The sequence below is a fragment of the Diabrotica undecimpunctata genome, chromosome 3, assembly GCF_040954645.1.
Source record: "Diabrotica undecimpunctata isolate CICGRU chromosome 3, icDiaUnde3, whole genome shotgun sequence".
Lineage (NCBI taxonomy): Eukaryota > Metazoa > Arthropoda > Insecta > Coleoptera > Chrysomelidae > Diabrotica > Diabrotica undecimpunctata.
In genome coordinates this window covers 17190593-17204352 of record NC_092805.1, presented here as the reverse complement: position 1 = coordinate 17204352, position 13760 = coordinate 17190593, and the positions used below count along the sequence as shown (strand labels likewise).

At 32.7% G+C, this 13760-nt stretch overlaps 1 protein-coding gene across 1 annotated transcript; it reads left to right on the top strand.

The window, feature by feature from the left end:
- The first annotated feature begins 12714 nt into the window (after positions 1–12714).
- LOC140435685 (protein FAM200C-like) lies at positions 12715–13512 on the top strand. Its single transcript, XM_072524406.1, has one exon. It carries the CDS (start codon positions 12715–12717, stop codon positions 13510–13512), a length of 798 nt encoding a protein of 265 aa, XP_072380507.1.
- The last annotated feature ends 248 nt before the right edge of the window (positions 13513–13760 follow it).

The following is a 13760-nucleotide window of genomic DNA, read 5'->3' as shown; positions in this document are numbered from 1 at the left end:
CAACATCTACTACTACATCTAAACTAACAGAAGCTTTAAATTATTTCGTTTATTAAATAATAGCTTAATCTGTGATCATTCAGCTTATACTGAAAAGTAAACATGTCTCCTTGCACAAAACGTAGTTGACATAATTTAGTGTAAGGTATTTTATTATATTGGTATAATGATGCTGTTTTTTTGAAGTTTTTAAAGTGTATTGGTTTCATATTAATCACACAGAATGGCTTTCGTTTGTTGACTTTTAACAATAGTCTAATAAACGCTAGTGGAGACCAAATATTCGTAACCTTCATAGCTTTTTCTATGCGAGAGTGGAAATTATCGACAACCTGTATGCACGAATGACCAGGTATGGAGTATTTCATAGTTGCCATTTGGATATTAGGATGTCTGTGCAGGAAGTCAGTGATTGCTACTAAAATCAGGGAGTTCCTGTTCTGAGGACCACAACTATTTGTTGTTTATTTCTGAATGCTTAAAACTACTTTCTCTAAAATTTGTATTAGGGCACTAGACAAATCATTGCCTGATCTCCCACATAATGTTTCTGGCCATACTGCACAATAAACTTCTGAATTAACAGAACTGAGCTGTCAGATTGTATAAGTTTAATTTCTGTTTGTAAAACAGCACATAGACTTCAGATTTAGGTAGATTTATGACATTTTCCAGATCAAAATATATAATGGCACAGTTTGAATTCTCTGTTTTTTTGTTATTTTCACGTTCTTGGCGCATTATTAATTTCTTTCTAATATGGGAATTATATGCCTGTTACTCTTCTGCCTGCACCCTTTTCTCTTTTTTGGCCAATCTATAGTCTTCGCAGACGTCACACCTATCCGTTTTCGGTTGCAAGAACTCTAGATTATACTCAAAATTAAAAATGTGTCTATACAACGACAGCTTTTGTGGAGGTATATTGTTTGCATCGCACATTTCAATGTACAATTCATACATTTTTTGTACGTTAAGTGTTGGGTCTAGATATCTTTTTTTTTTTTTAATCTTTCTTGAAATAATGCGCTTCTACATATGGAAAATTGAAAATTATTTTCTTTGCTTGAAATGCGATCTTTGGTCCCTTTCCCTCTTTTATCAGAGTGTGGTGTGCCCGAATCACTCTTCTGTAAATGCACAGTATATATGGGCTTTTTCTGGAAGATATTCAGAACCGGAGCTACAATAATCCTCCCAAGATTCATTTTCGGACACAGAGGACATTGTAAACAAGAAAATGATAATTTTAACTGATAAAACTCACATGTAACTTTCACCAATACTCTCATTATAGTACATGGAACCATATGGTTCTAACTTAGAACCATTTCGTGCACTTGGAACTAGATTTCACTATTGATTGTGGCGCTATCTGTCAACGAATCGCAGAACTTTCAATACCATTCTATGCAGAATTTAAAAAACAACAGATTTCTGTTAAAAAACGAGTTTTGTACAAACTGTCGCTTGGAACCCTATGGTTCTCAGCCCTCGCAATATTTTCCGCAATTTTGCGAAAAAATTCTTCGTATTATTAATTATGTTAATATGCAATTAATATTATTAGTAATATTAATTTGAGATAAGAAAATATATGAATGGTATGATATCAAATGATAACGGTCAAAGAATTATAGGTTTGCAACAGAAAGATAAATGGTAATAAAAAGCACACACCAACGCAGAAAAGATATACATAAAGGAACGTGGATTTCCCCGGATAAAACGACAATAAATCGAATAGACCACATATTAATAGAGAAGAAGCACGTTCATAATATAATAAATATAAAAAGCATGAGAGGAGCGGAATGTGACTCAGATCACTTTTTGGTAAGAGCAGGTTATAAAATGAATAAATGAATGATAAAGAAAGACAATCAAAGGGACAAAGAAATCAAAAAACAATTTAACACAGTAATACTAGAAGATAATACGACACAGAAGAAGTACGAACAACGAATACACAGCAGACTAAACGAAGAACCAGAAACACTAGACCCGGAAGAAAAGTGGGAAAGCATAAAGGAAGCAGTTTTAAACACCAGTAAAGAAACATTAATTAAAAGTAATAGAAAACAAAAACCAAAAGAATGGTATGATGAGGAATGTCAAAAAATAGCAGAAGAAATTAGAAAAATAAGAATAAAAAAACTTAAGAAATAATAGTGACATTAGCACACAAGAATATAGAGAATTGAGGAGAATTATGAAGACAACATACAGAAATAGAATAAGAAAATACAACGAAGAAAAACTCACAGTGATAGAGGAAAAATTTCAAAAAAAGGAAAACAGATCCTTTTACCAGGAAACAAGAAAAATTGAAAGGGGATATCAGAAACATAACCCATATATGAAAAATCAGGAAGGAATATTAATAAATGAACCTGGGGAAATAATGAGAAATTGGAAAACTTACTTTACACAACTTCTAAACAAAAACGAAGAAGAAAAGGGAACAATCCAGGAAATTAAAGATGATCATATAGTAATAGAAACACCTACGAGGGAAGAAATAGAAAATTAAATAACAGGATTAAAAAAGGCAGAAGGAAAAAGTCTACACAAGGAGATACATAGCCTGATAAAAAGTATATGGAAAACAGAAAAAATGCCAGGAGAATGGGCCAGGGCAAGGATATGCCCTATACATAAAAAAGGTGAAAAATGAGATATGAAAATTATAGAGGTATCGCGTTGCTAGAAGTCGTGTACAAAATATTGACTAACATTATAAGAAAAAAGCTGAATCAATACACGGAAAAGATATTGGGCGAATATCAAAAAAGCGCAGGCGAATATCAGCCAAAAAGCTGAATCAATACACGCAAAAGATATTGGGCGAATATTAGGCAGGGTTCAGAAGTAATAGGTCGACGACAGACCAAATATTTGCATTAAAAGAAATCTCTACGAACATAAAATAGCAGTATACGTCCTGTTCATCGACTATAAACAGGCCTACAATACGCTAAAGCGGCAACAGATGTACGAACTAATGAAAGAAATGGGCCTACCAACTAAAATCGTCAGGATGGTAAAGATGACTATGGATAACTCCACAAACGAAATAACATGGAAGGGACATAAATCAAATAATTTTGAAACAAAGGAAGGATTAAGACAAGGAGACCCACCTTTTAATGTAATACTGAAAGGAATAATAAGAAAAAGTTAAATAAACACCCAGGAAACGATTTTTAAAAATGGTCATCAATGTATAGCATTGTTATAGTCATCAATATAATAAAAAAAAGCAAAAATTGTTGGTCTTCTCATAAATGAGGAAAAGACAAAATACATAATAATGGGAAAAACAGATAAAGAAAAGAAGACAATTCCACATTGGAGGCATAAGGAGAAAATTCATGCGCGTTTAAAAGAGTTTCAGAATTTACAGCTACATATGCATGTGAAACATGGGTGATTAAAAATCAGCAATAGACCTTTTAGAAAGATGGGAGAGGAAAATAAAACGAGCAATATATGGAAACGTAAAATTAGATGAATAATGGAGAAAAAGAAATAATAAGGAACTTGAAGAACTATATAATGAACCAAAAATAACGACGGCAATCAAAGCACAGAGAATCCGATACTTAGGACACATCGAAAGAATGGGAAAGGCGAGAATGCCAAAAATTAAATAATATAATTAATTAATAATAATTAAATAATTAATACGTAAACCAATACAAAAAGGAAGAATAGGTAGACCAAGAAGGAGATGGAAGGACAGTTTGGACAGAAAACAATGAAAGGAGGTGGTGAAGAAATGTATGGAAAGACTATAAGGAATATTAAGTGTAGTATTAAGTGTTTTGTATAAACAAATGTAATATTGTATATATTATAGTCGTATAGGATATAGCATTATATATAATATGTAATAGTAATTGTAAGGAACAATTAAATCCTTCAGCCCTAGGCCTTTAAGGCCTGTTGAGCTTAATAAATAAATATATATTGTTTCAAGACCATAGTATGATTGACTCAGTAAATTGAAATATCAGTTGGTAGTTCAGATTTCGTTCCTAGGTGGCGTAGTTACCCTACCGGACAAAAAGTTTGACTTGTCGTACTAACCTTTTGTATAGACAGATTGGTATCAACTATAGCCATTTTAAACAAATTTGTGAACATGCATTGAAAAAGATGATAAGAAATAAGAAATAATTACGATAATGGAATAAAGAATTAAAAAATACAGTGATTTTAAAGAAACGGATTTATGTATTTCAAAATAAAATAAAGGAAATACGGAAATATACAGGGAATTTTATAACAAAGCAAAAACGATTTTAAACCAAACATACTAGCAATGAAAGCAATAGTATGATAATTTGTGGTAAAATTTTGAAAGTTGTATACTGAAGATTAGAAAAAAACAAGCTGTATAAGAATTTAGGGCGTTAGTTATGTAAGAATTATATCATTATAATATTATTTCGGTAATATTCCACAAGAAAATTATAAAACTTTCATATATTTCCCAATGTGTCAATGATGTCCTATTCTACAACCCGAATCCAAAATATTTACCTCTGGTAAACTAACTTTTCTCGAATATTTCTTCTTCGACACCGTTTTAAGAGAAAATCCCATATTTTACTCGAAGTGTACTCGAAACTTTTTTAAAAATAAATAGCAGTTGGGCTTGAATAAAGTTTGTAGGAACTTCTCCGAAACAGCAATTTGACAAATCGAGGAAACTATAATGTTTGACGAAAAAAATTTAACAAGTTTAAGGGAAACTTTAGAAATAAAAGTATTTGAGGTTAGGTAAGCAGAATTCTACGATCAATGGCGCCGCTTTGCTCACAGAGAATTATTTATGTGAATAAGTTGGTTTTGATTTTATTTTGAATCCTTGAACACTTCAGTGGAAAAGTTTTTTAAGTTAAAATTATAATTCAAGGTAAAAATTTTTTGTTTGCGATGAATAAAATGCTTAACACATTAACAGAGCATTTCTTTATATAGGGTAAAAGAAAACGTTTTAATTTTATGACGAAAATCCAAAATGAATACGATACAATACATCCAGTTAGTCCTACTGTATTGCTTAACAATTATGCAATAGCAATTTCACACTGTATCTCGTAAACTAGTAGGGTAAACCACCCAGTTATTGGTAATTTAAGGAAAAGAGTTGTTTAAACATTAGATTTGCTAATATAGGTAACATCATAGGGGGATACTTTGAATTTTTTTATAATTTACTGTTATTATTGAACACAAATTAAATGTCATTTTATTATAAATATTGAGAAAAATAATGCAAAAATAGGTTATTTTAGACATTATACACATTTTCTAATTATTGGCAGTAATATTCTAGTTATTGGCATGTAGTAATTGACAGTGTACTCAATCATTGGCACCCTGTGATTGTTCTTGTCTTTACTCAGAAGTATTTTCTGAGTAAAGTGCTAAACTTTGTAAAACGTTTGTATTTTGTTCAAGAACTTTCTCCAAAAGAAAAACAGGTACATATTCTATATCGTAAGTTAAAGTCATCGCTGCTCTCTCTTCTACTACAGACATATCTTCCAAAAACATTTCATCTATTACAATTCGTGGGTTATCGCTTTCTTCATTATTTTGATTATTTGGATGTAAAATGTTAAATAGATTAAGTAGTACCCTGAAAATTTTGCTAGTGTTATCAGGGTTTCCATTTTTTTGGGCTTCTTTTAAGGGCTGTAAAATATCTTCATGGCATATGTTGCAAAAATCGGTCAAATTGGTAGATTCTGTTGTGGTTTCGCCAAATTTACCTACGGTATATTTTTTACCTAGGCATTCGCTGTAGTCAATACTATCCGCGTTCTTAGGACAGAGACCACATACTCTAAAACCACTTAAGATAGCCGATGGTTTAAGAGTATCTACCGCTTCTTTTAAAATTTTAGCAAAGTTAGTTGTTCAAATGAATATTATCTCTTCCAATTCAACAAAACTTTTTTCCACGCATTTTTAAGTGTTATTATTTCGAGTTCTGTACATAGTTGACTTAGTTGGTATGTTAAATGTGTTTTGTGTCAATCTACAAACAATATAATTGGAAATGTAACATGTTGTTTTACTAAATAAGATTTATATATTAGATATAAATAATCATGAAAAACATCTGCTTGCATCCAAACTTTTTCACTAGTAGCAATACCCCACCTATCTGGAACATCTTCTGCGATGCTTTTGGGTAATATTTTAAAAGCATAAACGATCATCGGTGGCGTTGTAACTCCCGCAGCAGAAAATGTGAAGATGACGGTAATATTTGTTTTCGATGGGCCTTGCTCTATCTAACAAACATTTTTGGCACCTTTTGGTACAAGAACCCTATCTTCTTTCGGACAAACGGTAAAATAAGTTTCATCTCTATTGTAAACTCTGCTGGGATCAGAAAGAATGCCAAAATAGTTCTTTTCCATTAAATATTCTTGTATATTATTAAACCACTTTCTGTTATCATTTTCTGACACGTTTCTACTGGCATCGTTTACAGCTTCAGAAATTCTATTAGGGTGTCTTCTTAAAAACGATTGATACCAATGATCCTCAGGAAGATTGTTTTTAAATGGATTTAGTCGAAAGTTCTGATCCAAAAATGACTTAACAAAAGCTTGGATGTCCTCTTTTCTTTTCGAAAATCATTTTCTATGACAATCTACTACCCATTTTTTCTAATATAGTTTCTTCTGAAATACTTCAGTCAACTCCTGGTATTAAAAGTTCGACTTCGTTTTAAAGTCCCCAAAAGAAGACCTCTAAAAAAATCATGTCTCTAAATCCATCAAAAACTAATAACTTTCAACAAAACCTAGAAGAAGCTCTTTCTTTAGACAAAATGAATAGTGACCCTGAGAGAACTTGGATCTATCTCAAAGCTAAGGTAATTGTAAGCCGTGGATATTCGGTAATACGTGGACTGTGATTCAATACAGAAAAGAATATAAAACTAGATACGGAACAAACGAAGAATACAGAGCCTTATCGAAAGAAATCAGTAAACAATACCGCAAAGACAAAGCTTATTACATCTCTTAAATATGGAGAGAGATAGAGGAACATGGCTGTCGAAATGAACCAAGGGATTTATTTCAGAAGATTAAACTCATTACTTTTGTATGTATTGTTATGATTGTTTATTTTGACTTTAATCATAGTTTATTGAGCCAATAAAAAAGAAATATAATTTATTTGTTATCAAAAGTAAAATAATCCTTATATTACCTGTGTTCGATGGATTCAAAAGATTTTCTAGTTGTCTTTTATCGGGTAGAGAAGAAAGGATAAGAATACAAATATAAGGGAAAGTAGCCTAATTTCAGATACCATTTACAATTAGTGTCATATTTTTCACCTAATAACACATTTTAAACTTTTATCTACTCAAGAGTACTTGCAGAGTAATATAGAAACTAATTTTATTATCATAGACAATTTATTGAAAATCTTTTTTACAAAAAATATTGTTCAATAAAATTAGTGCTTTTGTATGTCAAAAATTTTAGGACTCCTAATTTCGGATACCCTATCCGAAATTAAGACACCATTTTGTTCATCATAAGAATAGTTACACATCTTGACAAAAGTCGCAAATATAGGTTTTCTTCTTATCAGCATTGGCGCACATCTCATGACACCACTTGAAGCACTTTATACACCTTATCCACTTCTCACCGTGTGTATCTTCGGAATATAAACTGTCACAAAACATACATTCTGTGTCTCCATCTTCATCGTCTACATCCATATCAGAATCATCATCCAAAATAAGGTCATCACCAGGATGTGAAGTGTCACTACTACTCGATTCAATTTTTTTCTTTTGCTTTTTTTGGCGTGGAGTTTTTTTTCTGTTGACTTGATTTAATTCGTTGCTTATTTTTGGTTTCTTTTCTTTCAAAGACTTTTTTCTTTCTTGTTCGGCTACACTTCGTTCAAGTTCATCTTTATAAGGTGTACTAGTTATTATTCAACTAGAACCTTTTCGAGGATTTTTTTGTTTGTTTGTTTGTGAGGTATAACTGCAAGAAGGCAGTGGACTAATATCCTCAGCTCTTATCATAGTTGCCGTAGTTTCAGTTGCATTTGCATTGGATGATTTATTTGTTAAGTTATGTTTTGGAGGTGTTCTTTCGATAATGCTTTGTGGTTCTGGTCTTGACTGACCTCTTGTTGGTAATACTTCCCCATGATTTTGATTTATGGGTGGTGGTGTTCTTTCTCTTTGTCTCTCCATTATAAAATCGTGATCAGAAAAGTTATTTTTATTAAAAGGATATATTCCAGATTTGCGAAAACCATTCGCGGAAATTTCTGCAGTAGCACTTTTCAAATATGCCGGGCACATAAGCTTACAAATTTGATACGAGTTTATGGTGCGTCCAGGATTTTGCCTTAACCACATCTCAATTTGTTGCGAATAATATGTTTTAAATGGTGACATAAAAGACAAATCTAGAGGTTGTAGTTTGTGTGAACTGTGCGGCGGGATACACAAAATTGTAACGAAATTTGCACGTCCTGCTTCTATCACATCTATATTTCTTGTGTGGCTGTAGTGACCATCAAGAATAAGCAGCACTGGGTCTTCACGGGATGGTTTCACGTGAGCTACGAAATGCTGTAGCCATTGGGAAAAAATGTGCTGCTGAATCCAACCTGATGGATGGCAAGCTGCAATAGAGCCAGGCGGCGATCCATCTAATAATTCCACTTTCATGTTCTTTCTTGGAAACACGAATAATGGAGGGACAAACCCACCAGCAGCATTCATACAAAATACAACAGTAACTAATGCGCCTCTTTCAGTCGCGGTAACAGATCCAACCTGTTTTTTTCCTTTTAATGTTATAACACGAGTATTCTTGGACTGAACCGTTGTTATGCCGCTTTCATCAACGTTATAAACTCTTGCGGGGTTGAAGTTAACTTTTTCCATTGACGTTTCTAAAAGATCATAGAATCTGCTGACATTTTCTGGGGTAAATCCCTTAATTCGGGCTTTCGAGATTCCTTGTGGTTTTCTAAGGGACAAAACTGCGTTTCGCCTCATAAATCCCCTTAACCATTTTTTACCGGCAGATTCGGCATGGGCAAATGGATGACGAAGACCATTTCGTAAAGCTATTTGATATGCAAGTCTCTTGATATCAGCGGTCCCAATTCCGTAAAATCGCCGGTCCATTTCTAGGCAATACGAGACTAAATCTGCTTCCATTTCTGCAGAAAGTACTGGTCTTCTTCCAATTTTAACAGCAACCAACTGCTCCGGAGTTTTATTTTCTTGCTTAACATAATCTTCCAGAGTTGATTTTGGAACAGCAAATAACTTCGAGGCTTTAAGATACCCCATTTCCTTTCCCCTGACGGCACGGATAGCACGTATCATTCGGTCTGGATCCCATTGTTTATGTTTTTTACTTGTTTTTGGCATTTTCTTCTGAAAAGAAACAAAAGTTTTTATGCTAACATGATCATCAATTTAAGGTTCCTAATTTCGGATATCCGAAATTATGGGACTTGTACTATCCGAAATTAGGAATTTTTTATTTTTAAGGTTAGGGCTCTCTAATTTATATGTGATTAAAATCTGCTTTAAATTAGTAGCAAAATCAAATAAAACAGGTTTCTAGCTTACCCCTGCCAAAAGATCAAACTTCAAACAGGAATAAAAACACGAAAAAATAGGCTTTGAAATACGACCGAAAAAAAACTGCACAATAACGTTTGGTGGTTTCGGCACTGCCATCTAACGGGGAGCAGCTCTACTACCTAAACAATTTAAGATAATGTTCTCTGTGGTATTCAGCGTGACATACGTATAGGTTTCTGTTCGCAAATAAAGAAACTTTTTTAGATACACCGCTATCCGAAATTAAGACACTATCCGAAATTAGGCTACTTTCCTCTATTATATTACAAAGATTTACGTTTCTTTATTTTATATGAACGAATAAAACAATTATTAAATTCTGTCGTTCTCTTATCAATCAGCATACAAGAAAATAAATCAAATTTTTATAATAATAAGATTATAAAGCTACATACATTTATATTACGTGAAAAACCAATTTTACTTAAAATTTTCTTTACTTGAAACAAGAAACAACAAAACTTTAAACTTTTGATTAGCCTAACAAAACCTTAGTTCTTAAATTTGAATGCTAATAACCATGATGTCGAAACGATCCTTCACAGATATAAAATTCAATTGTACAAACACTTACAGCTTATTTTCTTCTTGAGTTGTATGTTGGAAAATACCCAGAAAAGTCCAGTCTCCTCAACGATGTGATCTCTCCCTTTTGGCACCTCGGCTCTTTCTTAACGTCTCTGCAAACCTCCTGCAGACTACACAAAAAACACCTGATTCACTTCTCCAAACTCAGCTACTTATTTATGACACCAGGACCTCCTTTTGTCAACTTGATGCCGTAAGAATACTTTCACATATACTTCATAAAATGCCCACGGTAGATACAAGGACCTCTTTTAATCTACTTGTTATCTCCTTCTTCAAACTATTCACTTCTTTTCGTTACGCCGGTATCCAAACTCACGAACCACACCCTATCTTGAGACAAAACGACTGTTTCCTTTCGATTACCAAAATATGACTAACTTCTCCTGTCTCATGATCGACTCCCAAATTCCCATTTAAAAACGACCGTCCAATCAAAAGCTCAAATTGTGTTTACCATGATTTTGGAAAAGCCTAATTTCGGTTTCAGAGAAAACTAAATAGCTTACTATAAAATTGGTTTTTTCAATACATCATTTATACATATTTCAAAAGATTAGAATATGGTCATTTAATACTCGACTATACAAACAATGAAAAGATTAACTTACAGGTAAAATGTCTTCTAATTCTAAACAAAGGTTTTTTGATAATTTTGTTTGAAACGGAAAAAGGTCGTTTGCCAAACAAATTTCTATTCTTATCTACACTAAATCTTATCTTAAATTAATATATACATTTTTGTTTATAATGATATCTTAAAATTTTATTCCGATGGATATTTTTATTTATTTTTCTTTGGTTGGGAAAGAAAAAGTATGACAGTATATATAGTTTGTTTATTGATTTTACTTTTTAAATACAATTTCATACAGTCCTCTTGCTTTTATGTTCAATAGTAATATATATATATATATATATATATATATATATATATATATATATATATATATATATATATATATACCTAAAACGAAAGGGAGACACCATCGAGTTCTAGATTAAATATATACATTATCCTCACTTTCTGATAGTCTTATTTGTTAAATAGGGGTCATGGTATGTGCAGAAAGCTACAGGAATATTGTTTTCGTTTAAACTTTGGTTATCTAGTATAAATTTTATCGAAATTACATCTATTCTATTTTTACACTTAAGAAATATGATAAGAATACAAATAACTCGTCTTATTTTATCAGAACTTGAAAATTACAGGTATTATTAAATATTGTATGGGTTCTCTATAGGATCGCACTTCGGTGCCTACGTTGATTAAACTAGCATGGGATTGTAAAGGTTAACAAAATTTACAAATTATATTGTGTCATCATTACCAACCAAATTTCCTGTCTCCACAAAATATAATCAATTTTGATGGATCTATTAATTATTTTTATCATTTCTTACCTGAAATCACATTTTTCCTTCCTGGCATTTCCAGCTTGTTTCAATTTTGTCAAGACACGTTTTCTATTTATCGTCAAATTCTCTCTCGGAAGCAACAGCCCTTCAATTTTCTTAAATTGATCTCCTGATAGAGCTTAAATTAATCCTCTGCGAGACGCAAGATGTGCGTAGGTCGTCACGGTTACGGTAACCGTAACCGTAACCATAGTTTAGTGCTTGTTCCAGCAACACACGAAGTCGTTTGCTTGATGGGTAAATGCGAAAGATAAATTGTGACGCTTCACAGGAGTGTCTGACTTTATGGGGTACTAAAATCTCTAATAAAACTCGATCTTGCTGCTTCGAGGAGTGATTAAGCAACATTAATAATACAGTCCCGTTTTTATTTGGCTTTTAGCTTAATAACTATTTTAAGATGTTTTGCTACATTTTCTCCGCGGACATTTGATTCATAATATTCCTACGTAAATGTCGTAAGCTATAATTCGATTGCTACAATAATTGGGTTCAATAAATGCTTCATTCAGACTGAGATACCTCCATAGGCTCTGGAAAGAGGCAGAAGATATTATGATCGCAAAACCAGGAAAACGTTCTAACAAAGTATCATCCTATGGACCAGTGGTCGGAGAACCGGTGTAAATTTACCCAAATCGGGTAAAAATGAAATTTTTGGGGGTGAAAATGGAACTTTTGTGAGTAAAAAGTATATTTGCTATTTTATAAACCTGTTAGTATTTTTTCAACTTAAATAATTTAGCGACATATGCAAGCCACGCCATCTCACTCCTCAGCACTAGAGTGTTCTCGAGTTATATCTTTCCGCAGTAAAGCACAGCTCCGACCCGGCTACCTGCTCAGTCCGTGCAATGCCATCAATATACAAATACATTGATGAGTCAGAGAGTGAGTTTTTACTAGTTACTTGTTAGTTGCGGACAAGACCACCACTTTATCATTAATCATCGATATATCGATGGAGGTAAGCCGCAATTTGAAAATTTAATTCAAGTATTTTACAGATATTATTTTCTGTCTCCCTTGAGATGACAGCAAATAGAAAAAGAACATACCAAGAGGAATTCCTTAATTACAGTTTTACACAAATAAAAGACAATGGTACAATGAATCCACAGTGGGTTGTATGTACGAAGGTACTGACTTCTGAATCTTTTAAAAAAAGTCAATTGAAGAAACATTTAGATAATTTGCATTCACACCTGTCTCCCAAGCGGCCAGAATACTTTGCAAATTTAGAAATATCTGTTAAAAGACAAAGATTGAATAGCAACTTGTTTGGTACATTTGATCAGCGTTCAATATCGCGGGCTAGCTTTGAAGTAGCCTGGTTGATTCCTCGAAATAAGAAACCATACACTATTGGTGAAAATTTGGTTAAACCAGCTGCTGTAAACAAGGCAGAGATTATGTGTGGTCAAAAAGAAGCGAATAAACTGAATTCAGTGCCCTTGTCTGCGAGAATTGTGAAAGAACGAATTTCTAAGTTAGCAGAAAATGTGAAGGAACAGGTTATTTTTGCATTAAAACAGGTTAAATATTTTGCTATTCAGCTTGATAAGACAACTGATTTTAGCAGCAATTTACAGCTAATGGTATTTCGCTACAAGGGTGCAGATAATTTTGAAGAGGAATTGCTGTTTTGTTCTCCTCTCAAGTTAAGATCTCGTGGACTTGATGTCTACAATAAAGTAAATGAATACCTACTTCAATTCGCAAAGTTTAAAATGGGAAAACTGTATTTCTGTATCTTTGGATGGAGCTCCAGTTATGCTGGGTCATATTGCTGGTCATATGCTGGGACGCCATCTAGGAAAGAAATCTGAACTACTGACATTTCAACCTATGGGTCAATCATATTTTGTTTTTAAATCTAAACAGATAAACTGACAGATAAAATAAATTAACATTATCTGACATATAAAATATTTATTTGCCAAATAAAGTACTGAATAAAAATGGAAAATAAATTGTGTTTATTGTAGTTCGTTATTATGTTGTAGGTTATCGCGAAATCGACAATGTAACCTAAATATCGTTGTTTAGTGTAGGCTAGAGACAGTATGATGTTTGA

Coding starts and splice junctions, on each gene's coding strand:
- LOC140435685 (XM_072524406.1), top strand. CDS start 12,715: ATGACAGCAAATAGAAAAAGAACATACCAAGAGGAATTCCTTAATTAC.